Genomic DNA, 20,792 nt, shown 5'->3' on the forward strand with positions numbered 1-20,792 from the left:
AAAGTTAAAGCATTCTTTTTTCATTTCCATTACTTTTCCTCTCCAGATGTTTCTTTAAAAAAACTTTTAGTCATTTGTAATTTAAATTTGCCTTGTTTGAACTGAAATATAACTTCAGTACTTAGAAGGAGACATCCAGTAATGCAGGTTGCAGATAATTATAACTTTGCACGGGAGTCAGAGGGGAAGAAATGACTTTAATATAACATCAAAACTGGAATGTGTAAAGGTGAAAATATTTTCCTTAGGAACTTGTAATAATAACATGTTTTAAGAAACAAGAGATAACTTCTTTAAAGCACACAGATTTTTAAAATATATGCCCAGTGATTGAAACAAAATTTCTGATGTATTCATAATTGGTAAGCAATATTTTCTGTAACAACAGTATCTTTTTTTTGCAAGATTTTATGATAAAAATTGTAGGTAACAGGGAAAGGGGACGTTGCTAGAACCTCTGCAGTAAGTCCTAGTCTCCTGTGAGCCACGGCAGCACAAGGCAAATTAACTTATTATACCGGAAAGGTAGAAAAATGAGACTCTGAAAAGAAGCTGAGCTTTGGGTCCGATCAGTCCTTCTCTGGGTGGCAAAGATGAAAGCCCCCAGTTTACTGCACCTTGGGAGAAAAATATGTAACGAATGACTTGCAGAGAGTTCAGTACATCAGGATAAACAAGGTGTAACACATGACTTGCAGAGAGTTCAGTAAACAAAGTGCAACAATCCAAGAACAATGAGGAACTGAGTAGATGAAGATTTTGTTCCTTTCAGGATGTCTTCTTCTGGTGTAATCTTGTCCTGGAGCATCACAGCATTGCTGGATCATTGAGGTCTCAGTTTTGACCGGAGGCCGTAATGGAATTATGTCTCGGAATTCCATAGCTGCCCTGTAGGCAGGTGAACTAGGCCTAATCAAATGATTTTTCCCTAAAATTATGTAGCATTGCTCCGGACAAAAAATGGAATACATTTCAAACTCCAACAGAACACTGAGAAGACTTGTTTAATTTCAGTAACTTACAGCAGAATTTCCCAGCATGATTATTTTAAATTACAAGATTAAATACAAAGTATTAATAAATGATACCCAGGAAGCAAAACTGGATTTGATTGTTAATGTTTTCATTCAAGATTAATCTCTATGTTTTAATGTCAAAGTATTATTTTTAATTATTGTGTTAAATGAAATTTTAAAGAAGAGAGTAATAATCTGTTCTACTCAGTCATGTGGTTCAGTTTGGTATGACAAATGCTACTAGACTCTTAACTATTCAGGATTATAAAGACAATGATGCAGTGCAGGGTCAGCTACTCCAGGCATGAGGCTTCAGAGCCACAATAGCCTGATGATCTCATTAAACTACAATCATGTTTTTCTCCCACTTGTACTGGCAAATTGTAGACAGGAAGTAATTTGGATAACATCCTATTTCTCTATACAATATCATCAAATCTATAGAATTCTGGCCAAGATAATTATCTCATTTTCACTTGAATAAAGTTAAAGATGTTATGGAATTCAGTGACTCTTTCATGTGAAATAAAATGTATGTAAGACTTTTCTTTCAGAGTGTACTTCCGTAGTCCTATATATGTATATATTTAACTGTACTTAATTTAAATTCAAATTTTTATGGTTGGCAGTAAATATTTCTAAAAGATTGGAAATCCTCATGTTATGCATACTAAATATGCTACTTATTTTTACTAGATAAATAGGTAAAACTGTTATGATTCCATACATCAAAAGAATATTTTTGCTTTATTTTTAAGGGTGGGGTTTGTTTGCAAGATTTTTTTAAATCAAGAAATTATAGGGCCAGGGATTTAGCTCAGTGGTTCCGGCGCCTGCCTTGCAAGCGCAAGGTCCCGAGTTTGATCCCTGGTACCAAAAAAAAAAAGAAAAAGAAATTATTGACTCTAAACTCTTCAGTATTTGAAGTATTTCCAGATTCTTTCAACATGGTAGGACCAAATCAAGTCTACTTCTTCTACTTCAAATGGATAAGCAGATTCATGTTAAGTACCTATCAGCAACATTCTGTCCATAACTAGTGTTTGTCAAACATTTAACAGTTGTAAAATGCAAAAATCTTTATTGCTACAACCGGCTCTGTCATCCAAGGTCTGATGACTGAGGTTGTAGATGTTGGAGTCTCAGGACTCCTTTGTTTTCCCTGTTCCCCACTGTTGCCTGCCCTTTGGCCATTTCACTGCTCATTAGTGCCTCTATCAGATGTGGGGGGCCGGATCAGAACTGGGGATCGGTTCTGGTAAAAGGGGTTGGTGAGGAGACTGGGAGTAATTCCCAGCATAAGGTTTTCAGATTATCTGTTGATGTGCTCCATCACAGGCTCTGTCCTCAGGAACACTGGAATGCGGCCATGACACTGGAGTTTGCTTTGCACACATTATTTGTTCGTTCTTTTTATTAATATGGTTTTACAAGTTAGAGAAGTTCTTCTCAGGATGTTATAATAAACCAGAGTCTCTCTCTTGCATTTCCATAGTAACTGCAGAATAAGCTTGGTCTAGTAAATCTTTTGCCCATATTCTAATTCAGAAGAACTGCACTAAGCTTGTTGTTACCTAAAAACTCAGTTTGTGGAATGATAGCTCTTTAAATTCAGGTAAAGGGAGATTGCCTTATGATGCCGACAGGATCTTATTTCTGTGTTAAAAGGTCACAAAGCTAGAGTTCAAATATTCTCATTCCTTAGGCGTATAATACGTTTCATGAAAAAAAAGTTCATGAAACTAACCCTAACTATATGACCAAGGGAATCTCGTGTTATTATTTCATACTGTAGTTTCAGCACCTTCAGCCAGAAGATGCGCATTGTTTCCTTGAACATAGTGTTGTGACTCAGCATGTGAAATGGCTGCACTATGATAGAGATGACTTAGACACTTATCTGTTTACTAACTTGTTGCTTGTCTGTTGCTTGGCTGGACCATTTAAACCCCAGGGCTCCAAGTCTGAGACCCTTGGATTTGGGGATGTTTTAGTTTGTTTAAGTGTTTTGCTAAAGTCTCTGGCCATAGAGGGATGAAGCCTGTACTAGATTCTGGGGATATAAGAGGCCAACAAAATAGATGGGAGCTGTCTTTGGGGAACCCGTAGTCTGGGGAACTGAAAAGGAAATTCTGATGCCTACTAAGTTACTGTTCTGTGCTTTGGATGTTGTAAGGCTAAATTAAAGTACAATTTTCAAGTGTTTTGATCGCTGGAATTTACTAGTCCATCCGTAGGCATTATTTGCTTCCCAAATCCTAACAGCATCCTTTGCCATTTTTTACCTATGTATACATGATCTATGAATCGGTGGTACAATGTGGGCCCAGAGTTACATTCTCTCATTGTCACCACAGCAAATACTGAGGCTAAGATCAAAGTACATAGATTTGCCTTGTCAAAATAATGAGTCGTTTTATCTAGTTAAGATAGGCTTAAAAAGATAAGTATTAAATTGTCAGATAGTGGCTCTCAGAAGGAGGAAAAGGGCATAGAAAGACCAAAATAATCTACTGAACCACAGTCTGAACACACATTGGTCTTCTTTTTTCTTTTGTTCATGCTGAACATAATTTATGTTTATTAAATAATTTCTAAATCACTGATTCTTAAAGAAAATGATGTACTTTAATAATTCTGAATAGCACTCTCCTTTATCTTTAAAAATGAGCTCTTTGAAGGTAGAAAGCATATCATATTTACCTTCTTACCCTTAGCAATGAGGATATAGGAGGGAATTCAGCAGTGATTAAGAGCTCAGACTACCTGGGTTCAGGTATCATCTTAATCGAGGTAAACTGGCCAATGTCCACAGCCCCACTTTCCCCTTTGCAAGACTAATTTTCATCTCCTAAGATTGTTTTGAAGAATTAAATGAGAAATCATCAAAAAACTTTACTTGGCACATAGCAACCACACAACAGATCATTACTATTGATGTTAGTACATTGCCAGGCCCATAGGAATGCTTAATAAATGTTTAGTGAATAGAATCCAGTTTTCCTTTAGTGTTTGGAAAGCATGGTCTTTGCATTTTTGTTTTCTAATGATAAATGTGGATTCAAATTGTATTCTTTGCCTTTTTTTTTTCACCCACTGATCTGTATTTTCAAAGAGATTGCATTAGATTTACAGGTACAACCTGAATGGAATATTATTCAGCCATAAAGAAGAATGAAATCATGGTCTTTTGCAGGAAAATGGATGGAACTGGAGACCATCATGTTAAGTGAAATAAGCCAATCTCAGAAAGTTAAATATCTCATGTTTTCTCATATATAAACAACCTCAAAATAAAATTTTAAAATAATAACTAAAGGAGAGATGACAGAAAACTAGAAAGTAGACTTTTAAAGATAGGGAAGGGGGTGAGGGCAGGGGAGAAAAAAGGAGAGGGCAGTATTAGGGATGAAAATAATCAAAATGTGTTATATATGTGTACCAGTATGCCAAAATGAGCCTCACTGTTCTGTACTGTGAATATGCTCCAGTTAAAAATATAACCTGCAGGTATCAGTGCACAGTTATTTTGAATTCCAGCATATAGCTTCCCACCTAAGAGGTGAACTGCTGCTCTCGACTGTACAAGCCCAGTAGAGATTTTGAACAGCTTGCACTGTATTAAGGTTTCCATTCCCTCTGTTTTGGAAATGGCATTCTGCTTTCCAAAATAGACTGTAGTGCTGTACTTTAAAAGAATTTTTTATCACAGCTTTGGGTCATCAGAAAAACAGAAGAGAGCTTTATTAGTCAAACCTCACAAAGTAATTTTTTAAAGTGGTTTTTCATTTTTTTATCAAAACTAATTTTAGTGATCTATTGTGTTCCATTTTCTTACTCTAATGTGACAATAAAGGAAAGGGGAAAATTGGTTAATAATGCTGTTTATTTCTTTAACTTATTCCCCGGGCATGTTGAAGCACTCAAAGTGACACATGGCATATAGTAGGTATATAATTAGGGCTTTTTGGTAGGGGGAAACTTACAACATTAAGCTTATGTTACCATGGAAATAAGTACTTCATGGTCAGAATAACATAGGCAGCAATGCTGTATGACTTAGAATTGTAAGCATTAACATTACCAATAGAAGGAGGGTGGGTTTACTAAGTAAGTTCCTGGAAGGTCCAGGTATTTTCAGTTTTGAGGAAGTGTCCCATGACAGGAAGTTCCAAAGCCCAGGGAGGTGAGAGAATAATGAGGTGGAGAGATATGGAAACATAAGATTTTAGCTAATCATGTTAGAAAGCTCCATTTGTCTTGCGGTGTTTTTGATTCCCTGTCCAAATGATTGTGATGTCAGAAGAGACACATAGCGCCCATTTTGTGTCAAAAGCTGATCCTGGCATATAATTTTCTTATCACCTGTCTCAGTTTTTGTATTTCCTTTCTAGTCATTATTCTGTGAGATAGTCCAGCTTCAGAGTCTCTTAAGATTTAGGGGAGCATTTCCACTCCTGGACACACTCTTGAATCTCAATTAGATTGGGGTTGGGATTGGAATGGATGGTCCTGCCATCTCTATGGTTCTTTCTTCTGAGAGATTTGGAATTTGTGACACTGGAAATGCACTATGGACGTTTCAGAGAAAGGGCAAAATTGTTACATATGATAATGCTGTCATCACTAATATTGTCATTCTCCTGTGCCCTTACTACATCTTAAACTTCTTTTTTATAAGTACAGCTTGATTAAACCCTTAATTCTCCTTTCTTACCTTTGGACCCCAAATTTTCCACATATATTGGATGAACATTATCTCATTTGAACCCTATTCTCCTCCTTATAATTCCTTTCACAGCAATGGTAGAATTTAATGACATTCTGCTTGAAATTGCCATTTTTGGAATGCTCATCTCCAGACTGTCAAACCAAGACAGTGGTGGGTTTTTTATTTTTTTTTTTAGCCAATGTTCTACTCCCAGTGGTAGCCTACTATTGGGGGATATTAAATTTTATCCAGTGAATTAGCCCAGTGTAGGATTCTGTGCTTTCCATTCTTCTTAAGACAATTGATGAACTAAATAAAAACATTTAAAAATCTCCTATTTTATTAACAATAAAATGGCAACTTTGTCTAATATATAATATGCTTGGCTGTTAAATGACATTTTAGTGGAGATCAGCTGAAATCCTCTTTAAAAGTTAATATCATGGGAATAAACTGTCAAAGCTAGTGAGTTTATTATATCATTGAATTAATAGGGGATACTCAGTGCATGTAAATTCTGTAGTGCAAGAGGGCTTGACCATACATAGTCATAGTATGAAGAATTCTTTTGTGACTGAAAATAATTTTTCTAAAAATAAAGACTTCTGCCTGGGATTGTTATAATGTAATATATATTCAGAATTACTACTTGTTATTCTCTGAAGTAAATATATTACAGTAAAAAATTTAGACCTCTATTTAAGAAGTGACATTTTTATCTGTAAAGTAACCACAAAATTTTCAACTTATGCAAAATTTTAGGTGTTTATTTTGTGATTTTACTTTTGACTCAGAGTCCATGAAATTGTTTAGATTAATTTTTTGAAATTATCTGTGGGAGAAGCGTACTCTTATGTACATGAAAAAAAAGAGATCTGGAAAGGAGATTTCATGAGTACCCTCACAGTGATGTACAAATTTAATTATAGGTCTTGTGACAGAAGTGTTTTCATACATTTAATCTAAATTTCTCCTTATACAGTTCTCAGTCCATTTCCTGTTGTCTTGTCCTTAATAGTGACAGAGAACATCTGCTATGTCCCTCTTCAAATAAATCTTCCTACTTGGGAGAGTGTAAGGGTACATATTTTGTTTGGGTCCTAACAGATCTACCTGGGTTTGAGTCTGGGCCCTGACATGTAGTAAGCTTAGGCCACTATCTCTTCTCTGAGCCGAAATTTCTTCTTTTGTAAAGGGTTTGTAAGCCGTCCCTTGCAGTTTTAGCAAAAGTATCCATTTCCTGGTGAATACTCAAAATATTGTCTCTTGAATCATCATTATTAAAACCCATAGGAGTTTTTTTGTTGTTTTTTGTTTGTTTTTTGTTTTTGGTGTGGTACAGGAGATTCTGACCAGCATTCCTAGTTCTTTCTCTGTCTCGACCTACCTTCCTTCTTTCCTTCCTCCCTTGTCCTCTTTTGCCCTGCCCTCCCCCCCTTTCCCTTTCCCTTTCCCTTTCCCGTTCCCGTTCCCGTTCCCCTTCCCTTTCCCTTTCCCTTTCGCTTTCCATCTTTTACTTTAAGATAGGGCCGTTCTAAATTGCCAAAGCTGGCCATGACCTTGCAATCCTCTTGCCTTCAGAGTGGCTGGTATTAGACTCATGCTTCACCATTCCCAGCTTGTGAGAATATTTTAAATCTGTTTTGTCTTTTCCATAGTAACATTCCCAAATCTTTGTATGTCCCATATTTCTAACCCATTAATCATGGTTTTAAATGAGATTTAAGATAGTATAGTAAATAGAATACTAAGTTAGCAACAACAGACCTATGTGACTGTTTTTCTGACTTTATGAATTTCCAGTTTTGTGACCTCAGACAGGACACTTAACATGCATGAACCTATTTATTCATATGTAAAATGGGGGTAAAAATTATCATACCTTCTGTGTCTTCCTGTCTGGGTAGTGGTCAGAATAACATGAAGAAGATAATGTATAAGTCATAAAGCACTGTTATATTCATAAGGTGATTACAGTATCAGGAATTAAAATTCAATACTTTACAATGAGGTGATACAGATAATATATATTAATTATATGTTAGAACTCTGCTCAGTATCTTCAGCCTCCCTCTGTCCTATATAGCAGTTATGAGGCATTAACTCTTTTCCATTTCTATCTGCTCTTGTGGTTGGAGGTTACAGCATTAAAGATGTTGAGTTTGTGTGTAGTTTGGTGGGGTTAAAAGAGAGCTACATGATTTAAGTGGGGAAATAGGAGCGATGAGCAGAAGATAGCTCCCCAGTGGTGGACATTAAAAGGAAAGACCATAGAATTGCATCTCCTAAGAGAGTCAGTCACTAAGTTCCAACAGAAGAATGTTGTGGTCAAAACTTGTAAGAATGAGAAGAGAGCTTTGATTGGGGCGTTAGAAGTTGCTTAGAGAGGAAGTGACCTTGAAGGCCACAATGATCTTGAGCAGGAGAAAAAATTGGCCATATCTGCACAGATACAATCTAAGAGAGAAAGTTAGGATGGAGGATTAAGTATGGAAGACTGAGAATGTGAAGCAGGAGAAGACCAGTGGGTAAACAGAGTGCTCCAGCTGTGACAGCTAAAGCATGAGGACTGTGTAGGAGCACTGAAACTGGGGAGAAAAGAGGGTATAGTGGACATCATAACGCATAACATTAAATGTATTACATATAGAGTTCATAGAAACAAGAGCTTTTCCTTCATGTTTGTACCAAACTTTCGGTTTTGTTGTATCAGTTTTGTTTCCTGTTTAATGATAAGACTGGAAGTGCATGTGAAAGTCGTCTCATTTGATTAAACATCCTTGCTAATTACCTTCTATGTTCCGATGTTCTAGTAGAACCAGCCGTGGTGGGCTGGCTAACGGTAAGGGACATGAGAGGCAGCTTTCCTGAGGCTCTTTGCTCCATGGATGCCTTTGACTTTAGCCATTGAATCACTTAAAAGTTTTTGGCACCCTAAGTCAGGAATTTGGAGTGAGCAAAGTGGTGGTGTGATGTCATGTCTGGGGTGTGAGCCTGTATCCTCACCACACACGGGTCCCTCCCTTCCTGGTCTGGGCAGCTCAATGCACAGTGCTTGGCACATAGTGAACACTCCATAAATTTAGTGGCTTTTCCCATCCTTCGCTGGATCTCAAAGAGGAATATCCAAATTTGAGAATGCCACCACAGCATGAGGTTCCATAGTGAAAAATCCATAGTGAAAGCTGACACTGACACCACGTGTGAGAATGCAGTTCCAGTTAGTCAGTATAGCAAAGATGATTGCACTGGGTTCACAACTATGCCTCCCATTCTCCTGAATCATAGTAAGATCTCTTCCAGGATTAATAAGTTTTAACTTAACACAACATTTCTAAACTATGTAATACTGTGACATTTGTTATGAAAGATAGCTAATGGGAGTGGGTACAATTTTTGAGACATTTGGTGTTCCACCTACACTGTTTCTCCTTTATTGACATGCCTCTTCCCCCAGAAAAGAAGGTTGCAAGAAAGGCCCTTCACATTTTCTCCAAATTCCTAAATGAAGCATGAAGTTATCAAGAAACCTATTGATAACCTTGTACATTTATATTTTTTAAAATAAAGTTTCTTTCTTACCCTTTCTCTAATAGTAAAATTAGACTCTTTTGCTGTTTTCTTTTTTCCTTTTATCTCAAATTCCAACAGATTTATCTTTATCTCGCTTTCTAATTGAAGTAATTATGGATTCACATACAGTTGTAAGCAATTACACAGAGAAATGCCATGTAAGCTATAGGCTTTGTCTTACCTTCCCTCATTGGTGACTGTTTTCATTTTTTCATTTTTTATTTTTTTCTGGCGTGGTGCGGAGGATGGAATCTAGCACCATGCATGTGCTAAGCATATGCTCTACCACTGCGCTACAGCCCACCCTACATTTTGTAAAAATATAGTACAATACCTCAACTAGGCTTTTGTCATCAGTACAATCCATCCACAATATTCAGATTTCCTCAGTTTTACAAGTACTCATTTTGTGTATATTATTATATGCAATTTTGTAAGTTCGGGTATCCACCACTAGAAATACTGTATTTTTTTTTAAGGTACTGAGGATGAAGTCCAGAGCCTTCTTCCACAGAGCTACATCGCCAACCCTTATTTGTTTATTTATTTATGTGTTTATTGTTAGTTTTTTGAGACAGGTTCTTACTGTATATTCTAGGGTGGCTGTGAACTCACTATGTAGTCCAAGCTGGCCTCAAATTTGCCGAAATCCTCCTGCCTCAGCCTCCTGTGTGCTGGTATTACAGATGTGTGCCACCACATATGGCTTATTTTTAAATTTTGAGTCAGGGTCCTGCTAAGTTGTTGAATTGTCCAGGCTGGGGTTGAACTTGCAGTCCCTCTGCCAGCTATTTCCAGAGTGCTGGAATTACAGATGTGGATCACCATGCACCATGTACTGTCTTTTAAGACTATCATCATTTGAGGGTTTTTATGTATCCCATGATGATAGACTTTGAAATGTGTCTGCTCTAATATGCAAGAATGTGGCCTGGCTGAAGGAAGGTGGGGAATGGAATGCTGACCCATGGTTACTTCTGTGGCTGTGCAGTTTACTCTTTCCCATTCCCTCATTATAAAGGGTTGGCTGGCCCAGGCAAAATCCAAGGTGGGCTTGGCACAGTTACTTGCCTGGAGTAACTCATTATTTGTATTGCATTACGAATTCTGCCAATTTCAGAGGCCAGGAAGCAAAGTGTTGGTCTAGGAGTATAACATACCTGCTATTCCCGAGGCCATGTACAACATGCCTACTTGAGTACATTTGCTCTTTGGGATATATTCAGGCATGTCTCCAGCATCCTGACATCCTCGATAAATGCCTTTATTCCCTCTCAGAAATTCTTTGTTCAAAAACTATCCTGTTAATTTGTCCCTTGGTCTCTGGCTTACTCTCTAGAGTGAACTATAGTAGAAACATGTCATCTTGACACCTTTAGGAGTACCCATATTTGGTAATGCCATGATAGCATTAGGTTTCATAACTTTAAAAATTGCAACTTATATAAACACACACACAGAAGCAAACCATGTTGAGTTGTAAACCCTGGATAGATAGATGGCAAGGTACCTCTCCAGCTAAGTATCTTAATCCTGTATTCAGTGTGAGAAAAATGGAATTTTCAAGTAGCTCAAACTGCAAACATTAAAATTTGAGAATGTCAAAGGTCTATTGCATTCCACTGATCACTCCTGGAATCTGAACGTTTGATTAGATAGCCAGAACACAGATGATGATGATGATGTTTGATCATAATAACCAAGAGCAAAACATTCTAAATGTGATTATTATGGGAGCCTTTTAGAGAATACCTTTAGTATACTTGGATCAAATGCCCTGTTGGATCCTACATGTCCACTGTTGTAGCATACAAAAAGCTACTCCACATCTCTTTAGACTAATATTTTTTCTACTGGCATTTAAAAATTCTTAATTAAGGACAGGGGGAGTGTGTGGCTTAGTGGTAGAACATTTAGCTACCATGTGTGACTCTTTGGGTTTGATCTTCTAGCACTACAGAAACCAACCAATCAATCAAATATTATCCCTTAGCTGTAAGTGACATTTTGTGTTTTGGGTAGTAACTATCATCTAATGTAAACAAAAGCTCAGTTTTGGATTAGCTGGAGATATTTTTGAGAATCTTGGAAGTGTAGAAAAAACCTATTTTTGAAAGAACAGTTATAAGAGAGTATCGGGGTATGCTGTTCTTTCCACAGCAAATGCCCTGGGCCTTACCTACCCAAATAAAGGTGATGATCAGAACAGTGGATGGCGCAAGTGGTAATGGGACTGCAGCTGTGCTTCTCTGCCCTGAAGTCGGTCACTGAGCTGCAAGCAATGCCAGACCATTCATTTTGAAAATATTGAAATGTTGATCTGTTCGGTTCTTGATATTCCAAAATATAACCCTGGACTTGGTCTGCGTTTATGTGGTAGAATCCTGTCATGTTCTATAGGTGAGGAAAATCAAAGCTTCAAGCAACTAAGTGTCTAGTTTAAGGTCACACAGTCTCATTTTTAGCTCTGACAAGAACCGTGTTTCCTGACTCCTACCTCTTGCTTTTCCCTCAATACGCAGCTTCTTCTTGGCTCACCTGTCCTTCCTTGGTTTCCTATTTGTAATGCTGGCCACAGTTCTTTCTTCCTTTAGGTCTTGCATTAGGTGTTTTTCTCCCTCTTTGTGTTATTAGATGTATTATCCAATATTAGGTGGATATGGTGTTATTAGGTGTAATATCCAATATCACCACCTTGGATGCCTTAACTCAGCAAAAAAAATTTTTTCTCTCCCATTTCTGGAAACTGGGAATCTGAAATTAGGTTATCTGTGGGACCACGCTCTCCCTGAAGGACCTTAGCACACATCTGTTCCATGCCTTTATCATATAGCTTTTGGAGTTGCTGGTGATTGTTGGTGTTCCTTCACTTTTAGATGCATCACTCCAGCCTCTGCCTCTGTAGTCACTTGTTGTTCCTGAGTGTCTAGGTATCTCTCTTCCTCTTATAGAGATGCCGTTCATATCTGATCAAGGTCCATCCTGATGACCCTATCTGAACTTGAATACATCTACAGTGACCCCATTTCCAAGTTAAGGTCACACCCATGGATATGAGGAGGGTTAGAATAGCAGCACATTTTTGGAAGAATCCAATTAAAACTTGTAACAAGTTTCATTAGCTTCAAAACTATTTTTAGAACTAGGCAGGTGTGTGTAGCACATGGGAGAATCTATGATGAATTTCATTAAATTTAAAAATTCATCCTTCAAGATTTAGAGTTTGTTATTGAAAAGATTTATAGATTGTTTGGGGGTATAACTTGTGGATTAATTCCTTCCTTTGACCATTTGTTAAGCCCAGTCTATTTAAAGACAGAATGAGTAGAACTGAAAACACCTAATTTTCATTTTCAATTTAGCATAGAGGCCAATAAAAGATTTTTAGAGAACTAAAAACTGTGTTACATAACACCAGCATTGTATTTATTATTTAGATTTTCTGTTTTCTTAGTACTTGTTGGCATGTGAGGAAAAGATGGAAACTTAAGATTTTGTTTGAGCAGTTACAAAGTCCAGAATAAAATGTTTGCATATTATATTTAATGGTATTTATACATATTTTAAATAAAAATTGAAGAAATTCTACTCAGCACTCTATACATTCTTCCAAACATCACTAGTTGAATGTAATCATTTGTGTTCATAATCTTCCTGATCTCATTCTCTTTAATATTATTTGATCAATTTAGGAGGAAATGTACATATAATCTTAACATATACTTTTTGAAAATATATTTTTAAAACTGTGTAATGGAAATGGATTGTCATGTCTTTAACTTTTTTATGTGTAATTCCAAATCCCCCCTTAAATTAATGTCTTTTAGCTGCAAATATACCTCTTCCCATAAGGCTAGTCTCCATTTCCTATAATCTTACAGACCTAGGAGAACAATATTTCCCTTCTGTCATTTTGATAATTATGTCCTCTGTGCTCAGTGGTGACCTATTAAGTCACATGAATACCATGGGCTTGCAAAATGTCTTCACATTTCCATATATTGGAACTGTGAGAATTTTCTATAATGGTGCTTTAGCAATAATGATGGAGGTGCAGGCATTTCCGGAGGATTAATGACCAGCTGGGAGGAACCAGTGGTTTTTGGCTCTGCCTCCCAGCCAGCCATTAATTCCAAGAAAATGTCTTTTGCTGAGGTTGTTATTGCTATTATAAGCTTAAAATGGAAAAACATAATAGGTGCATGAGTTATTTTTATGGGTTGATGCAGTTTCCAATGTATGTACTAATTTGAGAAAATGAATGTGAACACATGCAAGAGTAAGTACGATTGTTTGAATCATCCCTCAGTATTCCTTATGTTTTATGACTGATTTATGGTTCTCTACCTTTCTTTCCCATTTAGAAAAGAAAAGAAAGAAAATTTGATTCAGATTCCTCTGCTGGTTTAAGTCTTAAAAGTATTGTGCTCAGTGACATGTATCTGGAAACACTTTCTATTACTGACTGCAGATAGTATTCAGGTTTCACATGTGTTCTGAAGGGAACACGACTTTATTTTACATTCTTGTGATGATAATTTTTCTGTTAGAATAAAATACTGTAAGAAATGAATAGGAAAAAACTAATGATTTTGCTGTGGTTCTTTGACTTTTCTCTGATATTTAACGATCATTCTTATATTTATACCTTTGTATATTGAATTCTTGAGAGAATAATACACAGCCTAGTTATTCAACATTTCAGGGCTTTTTAAAAGTCTATTAATTGGAGAACCCTTTGATATAAGCCTGGGCCAATTACAAGTCAGAGTCAAAGTGTTGCCTGTCATGTTCCATATTGATTCTTAAAAAAAAAAAACAAAAAAACCCCAAAAAACTAGCCCTTGCTGTACTTCTAATAACTGGTTTGCTGCATTATTTTTATCTGGACTGTTAAAAGGCTTTTCTAAAAACATTTTTTAAAAGTCTTAATAGGGTAAATCTTAGGTATCTTGGAATATTGCCAACCTTATGCAGAAGTGTAAACAGCCCTACTTAGACATGATGGCCACAGAGTTTTTAATCTGCGATCAGCTACTGGCTGCAAATTTACCAAGCATCAGCCATGGTCCAGACTTGGTGGAGGGTTTAAAAACTTACAGGTCACAGGTCTGCATGAAAAAGGAATCAAGCTGAAATATCTTTTCCTGCTAAGCTCTCAGTTTCCTGCCCTGCTTCTTTCCTTCCTCTACCAGATTCCTTTTCAGCCTCCAAGTAGTATAACTAAGAGTAGCATCCCTTTCACTCCCTGAAGTGTTCTAATTTGAGTGGGTAAATTATATAATCACCGTACCCACAGCCTGCCTGTTTTTTGTATGGACTCCCCTAACCTGTTCATTCATGTTATTAGGTTACTTCTAAATTACTCTTTCACTTCATACTCTGTCATGTCATTTTACTGTTCCCGTACTGCCAAATGGCCTCTAATTTGTAACTGAATAATTTATAAAAATTTCCAGTTAAATAAATAGAAACATTTGGCTCTTGGCTTACCATTTTCCTTATAGACATGCAGCCAAGTAGATAAACTTCCAATTCCATGGATGGGTTACCCTCTCACCTTCACTTTTACTTGAAATTTCCTTCTTTTAGTTGCCTAAGATCTTCTACTGTCCAAGTACTGTTTAGCCCAGCTAGTTTATGAACTAAATTGTTAGTCAGAGGTAGGCTTTCTCATCCCTGGAGCATAAACAAACATTATGAATGCCTTGCTCATTCATTTTCCCTTGTATTGTAAGTTCCTTGAAAAAAGTTTTGGATTTTCTTCAAGATGGCATTGATTTGCTGAATAGAAGAATAAACATAGACTACTAAGGTAATTCCCAAAAAATGATTTCTTACAACTGTATAATTGGAAGTTTAAATATATATATACATATATATTATATATGTATTTCCACTGTATTATGCCATTAATTACTGTACTCCATGGAATTACTCCTGATGCTAATCTCTTGGATCCAATACTTAGAGACATAAATATAAGTGACATTAACACTGCTACTGCATACAGTGAGTTTACAAAATAGAAAGCAAATCTGAAAGCAGATGTTGGAAAAAATATCTTCAAAGACTACAAAATGTAGACTGTCTTACTAGGCTTGGTTGAGGTACAGAGTCTAAGCTGAAGCTCCAGGATGGCAGAATCTTCTTCATAATTAGAGATATGCCTGCTTTTTTAGATTTTTCTTCCCACTCATTAAAAATCAACATGTCAGTGATTGATTATTGAAGAGTAAGATTGTTTAAAGAAGCAACACTCACTGATTGGGATGGATAAAACAGCTCAGTGTGGCAAATCCTGTGTATGAATGTATGTCTCATTTTTACTCATTGTTCTGTGTGTGTAGATAATTGTGGATCACAGAGTTCATAAATTATGTTAGTTTTTTTTTTTCAAAATAGTGCATTTGGTAGTTTCAACTCCTTTTAGTTTATATCAGATTCTCTTAATTGATAAGTACCTAGATATTATACATCTTTAATTTAATTGCCTTGTGTTTCTGTGGTACATTAAAATCTTAAGAGTAAATTGAGTAAAGAGATAGTTTACTATTTTCTTAATATACTATTTTCTGAACAGAGTATACTTTAATATATTGATAAATTTTTGAAAAACAAATCAGTTTATTCACAGCATATTCCTAAGGGTGACTTCAGATTTTAAAGGATGTTAACAAAAGAATAACATTGTATATATTTACATTTTCTCAGAATCAGACAGCAAATACACACACACACACACACACACACACACACACACACCCCTCAACCCCAAACAAACAAAAATAAGCTGCACCCCAGGGCATTTTCAAGGGGCTACTTCCTCAGTTCTTTTAATTTTTTTTAGAGACAGGGTCTTTCTAAGTCACTAAGTTCCCCAAGCTGGGCTTAAACTTATGATCCTGCTATCTCAGCCTCCCAGAAGGCTGGGATTATAGGTGTGTGCCACCATGCTTGGTTCTGCTCATTTCTTCTTTCTTCCCTGTTTTGCACAATCAGTATCACACCATTACTACCATGCTTAACTATTTTAGATAAGTTTATATGCACTCCTATACAGTAAAAAATGTAAAACTAAGTATTTCTGAAAGTATATTTAAAATACACAGTTAAAACGACTAATCTGCATGAACATACACAATGGAAGCCAGTTGTTAGAAATATCTTGTATTTCAAAGATCTAAAGTGTTACATATCAAGGATTGTACTTGGAATAGAAACATGGGTCATTTGGTGGGTAGCCATGTCCCCAACTAAGTGAAAAAACTCAGGAAGAAGAAGAGTAGATGTTAAGATCATGGTGAGATGGCACATTGGTCACACGTGTGAAGTTTGGGAGAGGGAGCTGAGCTGAAGATAACAAAGTGGGAGCCATTGATGCCACTATCTGAAGCCATAGCTATGAATAAAGATCTCAAGAGAATGTCCAAAAGACAAAAAGTGACATAGAAAATGGAGAAGAAATGGAAAATTGTGACCATTGCACACGAAGGAGATAAAATAGTTGGTCAGCTGACAGTGATGGTGTGTGGACCAGTGGCCATCACCATGTCCTTCTGCAGCCATCTCATTGTCCCAAGAATTTAAGTAGCCAGCTTCCCTTGTCCCCTCCCGACTTAGGCTCAGCTCATTATAAGTGGCACAGGTATTACTTCTCTATCAGCTCACTAGACCCAAGTTACCACTAAGGCGCACCAAGAACAGCAGTGAACTCTAAGTTCTGAAGATGTTGTCAGCACTTCAGGAGAACCGGGGGTTGACACCAGGGAAGACCCTGCTGGGTCTGGATCATTAAGTCATGTCTAGTGATATGTCCTTTCCCATCTGGAAAAGCTAGTTTTCTTATGCAAGTAACTTTACAGGATGGAGCATTTCTATTGTTTTACTAAAACTGTGAAGCCAAAATAGGGAACAAATGCAAGTCCTAGTCTTAGAAGTTGGCTGCACCTTCCATTCCTGCAGTATGAACTGAACATCCAGTGGACTGTCTTGACTTCAAGGATCATGAGATTTCAAAGATTAACTAAAAAAAAAAAAAAAATGATGGCAACATTCTTTGCATGGATCATATGATGAGAAACTATGTTGCAATTTGGGATTCATTCACCAAAAAATGGCCTGAGAGGTTTTCACATGAATAGAATTGTAAGGATTTGGAACAGTAGGCTCTGTACCCTGCCAGTCTACCTAACCTACTACAGGACTTTACCTCCAGACTACAGTAGTTACACCTTGGACACTGTAAAGGCAACATAAAGCTTTCAAAACTTTTGTAAGGTGCAGTGTTTCTGGGTAAGCTGGCTTGGCACAGAAATTGCACTTGTGCCTGATTTTGGCTAAGTAGTTTTAGCAATCCAACAAAAATGCTTGATTTTACAAAGCTAATTGCAAAACGAAATCTTAACTTTCCAGATGGAAAACAGGATATGAAAATACACTGAAGGATGAATACTATGTATGTGCAGTAAACATTTATAACCATATTTAGGTCCAAGCAACATGAAAGATTTTGTGCTGGTAGTTATTGATGAATAACATCAATAGGAATCCTTTATATCTGAGGTATCCATAGTAACTAAGTAGGGCCCATTTCCATTGTTCTTATTAACTTTGAACCTGCTTACCAGGCTTTAGACTCTTTGGGCTCCAGGATTCCTGATTCTTATTACCCCCTCCAAGAGTGGGTAAATGCCTTTCAGAAAAAGCAAACAAAAGGGATTTTAAGAGTTTGAAGAATGCCACATAGCAGCCAAGGTGATAATTTTTGGCCCAACTGTTCATTTAATTGTGTAGTGTTACACAGACAAAATTATGTAGCCAGAAACAGGATTATGATTATTAGGAAAATAGTATTTTCTTGTCCCTCCTTGAAATCTTCTATTATGTTACTGACACCATCATTTGCTTTTCTATAGATAGCACACATTCACTTTGTATTTGGCAGGGAATATAAGCTTTGCTATTAATGTTTATGATTTTTCTTAATACAGGACATATTTAACATAGTAGAAAAATGATTTTAATTTATGACATTAACATAAATATTGTGTCAAGGTGGAAAGTTACAAACTATGGAGAACAGAATTTGTATATCGTGAGAATCATACCAAATATATAATCTTAATTGTTGGGTCGAAGTAGGGAGGATCCTTATATATTAAGAGATAAAAACGTTTCACAAACATAGAAGAAATATGGAAACTTAAGAATGGCCCTAGAAAGACAACTCTACTCACATCACTAGCATTTATCGTGGCCCTGCTAATACTAGGCAGGCCCTATGCTAAATTCTGAAGAGGCACAAATAAGCAATTCCAGGTCTCTGTTCTCATGACTCTTACTCTAGAGTAATGGCCTATTCATTAAAAAAAAAACATGAGGATGATAATTTCAAGCAGTGATAAGAACTAAGAAGAAAAGTGAACCCAGTTAATGTGATAGACAGTGTTGGGGTGAAGAGGTTGCTTTGTTTTTATTATTTATTTGTGCAGTGCTAAAGATTAAATCTAGGACCTCAGGCAAGTAGGCAAGTGCTCAACCACTAATTCCCACCCCCTAACCCTGGGAGAGGCTACTGTAGATTAGCTTGGGTTGGGTTGATGGAGAGTGTCATGGGTGAATTTACAGCTCTGAATTTAGAGCCAGCCTTCCAGGAGTAGATCTGTCGGGTGATACAAGCAGCAAATGGGAGGGGAGAGTTAGGAGCTGAATATTCACCAGGGTGTCTTTCATCCCCTGGGTTATGACAAATGTACCTAGGTAGAATACCCAAAGAAATCTGTACATGTCATTAAGTGGAAAGTAAAAAGAAATCATTCATTATATCTGTTCTTTTTGGGACCCCTATTGAGCATCTGTAAGCTTCAAAGTGAAATAAATATTACCTCTCCCCCCTTCATCCAACTCACATTCTTTTTTTTTTTGTGGTACCGGGGATCGAATTCGGGTCCTTGTGCTTAAGCAGCAGGCAGCAAAACCACTGAGATAAATCCCCGGCCCCCAACTCACATTCTTCATCACAGATTTAAGAAGGCAATCAAAGCCATTATTAATGCAGTTATTCTTCCTTTTAGTAGTGCTAAATTTAAAAAAAATCACTGACACTTAGCTGGGATGTAGCAGACATGTATCAGCATTGCTCCGCAAAGTGTGTCTTAAGCCATTTGAGTCAAATTGTTCTTTTCTCTTGTCATCCCTGCAGAGATAAGAGAGTGGGTGGGGTGGGTGGAATAGGTTCTGGTTTACTGGTTTATAAATGCTGCAGAAAAATACAGGAGAAAAGAGAGGAGAAAGAATAGAGTGAAAGAAAGAGGTCTGTGAGGCTCAGCTGAGTTAACTTACTAGCTCACATAATGACCAAAAAGTTGACCCTGAATTTAGGGCCTGCCATTCTCATTAACTAGTATTTCTGAATGTAGCTAATGACAGGAACTGTGTAGAAATAGCCTCTTGTCCTATATTTGCAACAAGCAGAAGGTGACCCCGTGGGGGCACTGAATTCTTTTTTGCTCTGTTGAGAACATTTTGCTTTTGGATAAAAAGACAACATGGAAATCAGGAAACTTCTAGGAACTTAATCTGTGATGGAGAGAGCCAGAAACCAGCACACGTGGAGTGGTATCTGAGCCGGAGTCCTCAGAATTGCCTGGCCCATCTTCCCTTAGCGAGCGTTTATTATGTTTAAGCTACAGAACTAATGACTGTGAAAAAACATGAAGGGATGAGAAGACAGAAACCCTATCCTCATGATCCTGACAAATCAGCTAGACTGAATACACATGAATCAACTGAAGTATATTTCTGCCAAGTTCAAATTGTGTAAAAGTGGAGGATATGAGTCTTGTGGGGACACAGAGTTAAGGCATGAGTTATTAGTCAGTGAGGCTGCCTGGAGAAAAAGAATTTTGGGTGGAGTTTTGAGGGAAATGAAGAAATGCATGAATTAATGTACTTAATGTTGTCACTTGAACAGACTGGAAGCACCATGAGGGCCAGGATGTAGCTTCTCTTTTTTTACACATGCCTAGAATTTCCTTGTTTCTTGTTGGATTCTCCATAACAGCATTTACAAAGAGTTTGTGTGGATGCTCTCAGCACCATGTTGCTAAATTGATTAGTTTGGTTTTGCACTTTGCCACCAGCCATGGAACGAAATGGAAACAGTATCATAAGTATCTTGTAGATCTATCTCTTTTGTCTTCTGAGGTTCACCTCTTTTCTGAGCTCTTTACCTTTCCAACATTGCTCACAAAAGAATCTCTGTATCTAAGAAGGAACAAATATCCAATAACATGTGGCTGGCCCCACTAAAAAGGGAGAATCTGTTGAATGCCACTGGAAGTGTAAGGATCTCTTACCTCTTACGACAGTAAGAGCTCAAGAGAAAACTAGTGGTTCAATTGCTCAGTCCTTTGAGTCTGAAGCTTTTTTTACTTGCAGTATAGATAAGTGCCTGATCCTGTAGTATCGTTTTTCTGACTTCTTTGTTC

At 37.0% G+C, this 20,792-nt stretch overlaps 1 protein-coding gene across 2 annotated transcripts in view; it reads left to right on the forward strand.

Annotated features, from left to right (window-relative positions):
* Positions 1-20,792, forward strand: part of Hmga2 (high mobility group AT-hook 2) — a 130,600-nt gene that overhangs the window by 17,928 nt on the left and 91,880 nt on the right. The window contains exon 4 of one of the 2 annotated variants that reach the window (XM_021241361.2): positions 13,665-15,839. The exons of the other annotated variant lie outside the window; for it this stretch is intronic. Coding sequence (XP_021097020.1) covers positions 13,665-13,775 — 111 coding nt within the window. The 3' untranslated portion in view covers positions 13,776-15,839. Of the gene's footprint in view, positions 1-13,664; positions 15,840-20,792 lie in introns of those variants that run through there. 2 annotated transcript variants of the gene reach the window in all.

The sequence above is a fragment of the Heterocephalus glaber genome, unplaced genomic scaffold, assembly GCF_053883595.1.
Source record: "Heterocephalus glaber isolate CG9 unplaced genomic scaffold, H.glaber_assembly_v1.0 deba00001569, whole genome shotgun sequence".
Classification (NCBI taxonomy): Eukaryota; Metazoa; Chordata; class Mammalia; order Rodentia; family Bathyergidae; genus Heterocephalus; species Heterocephalus glaber.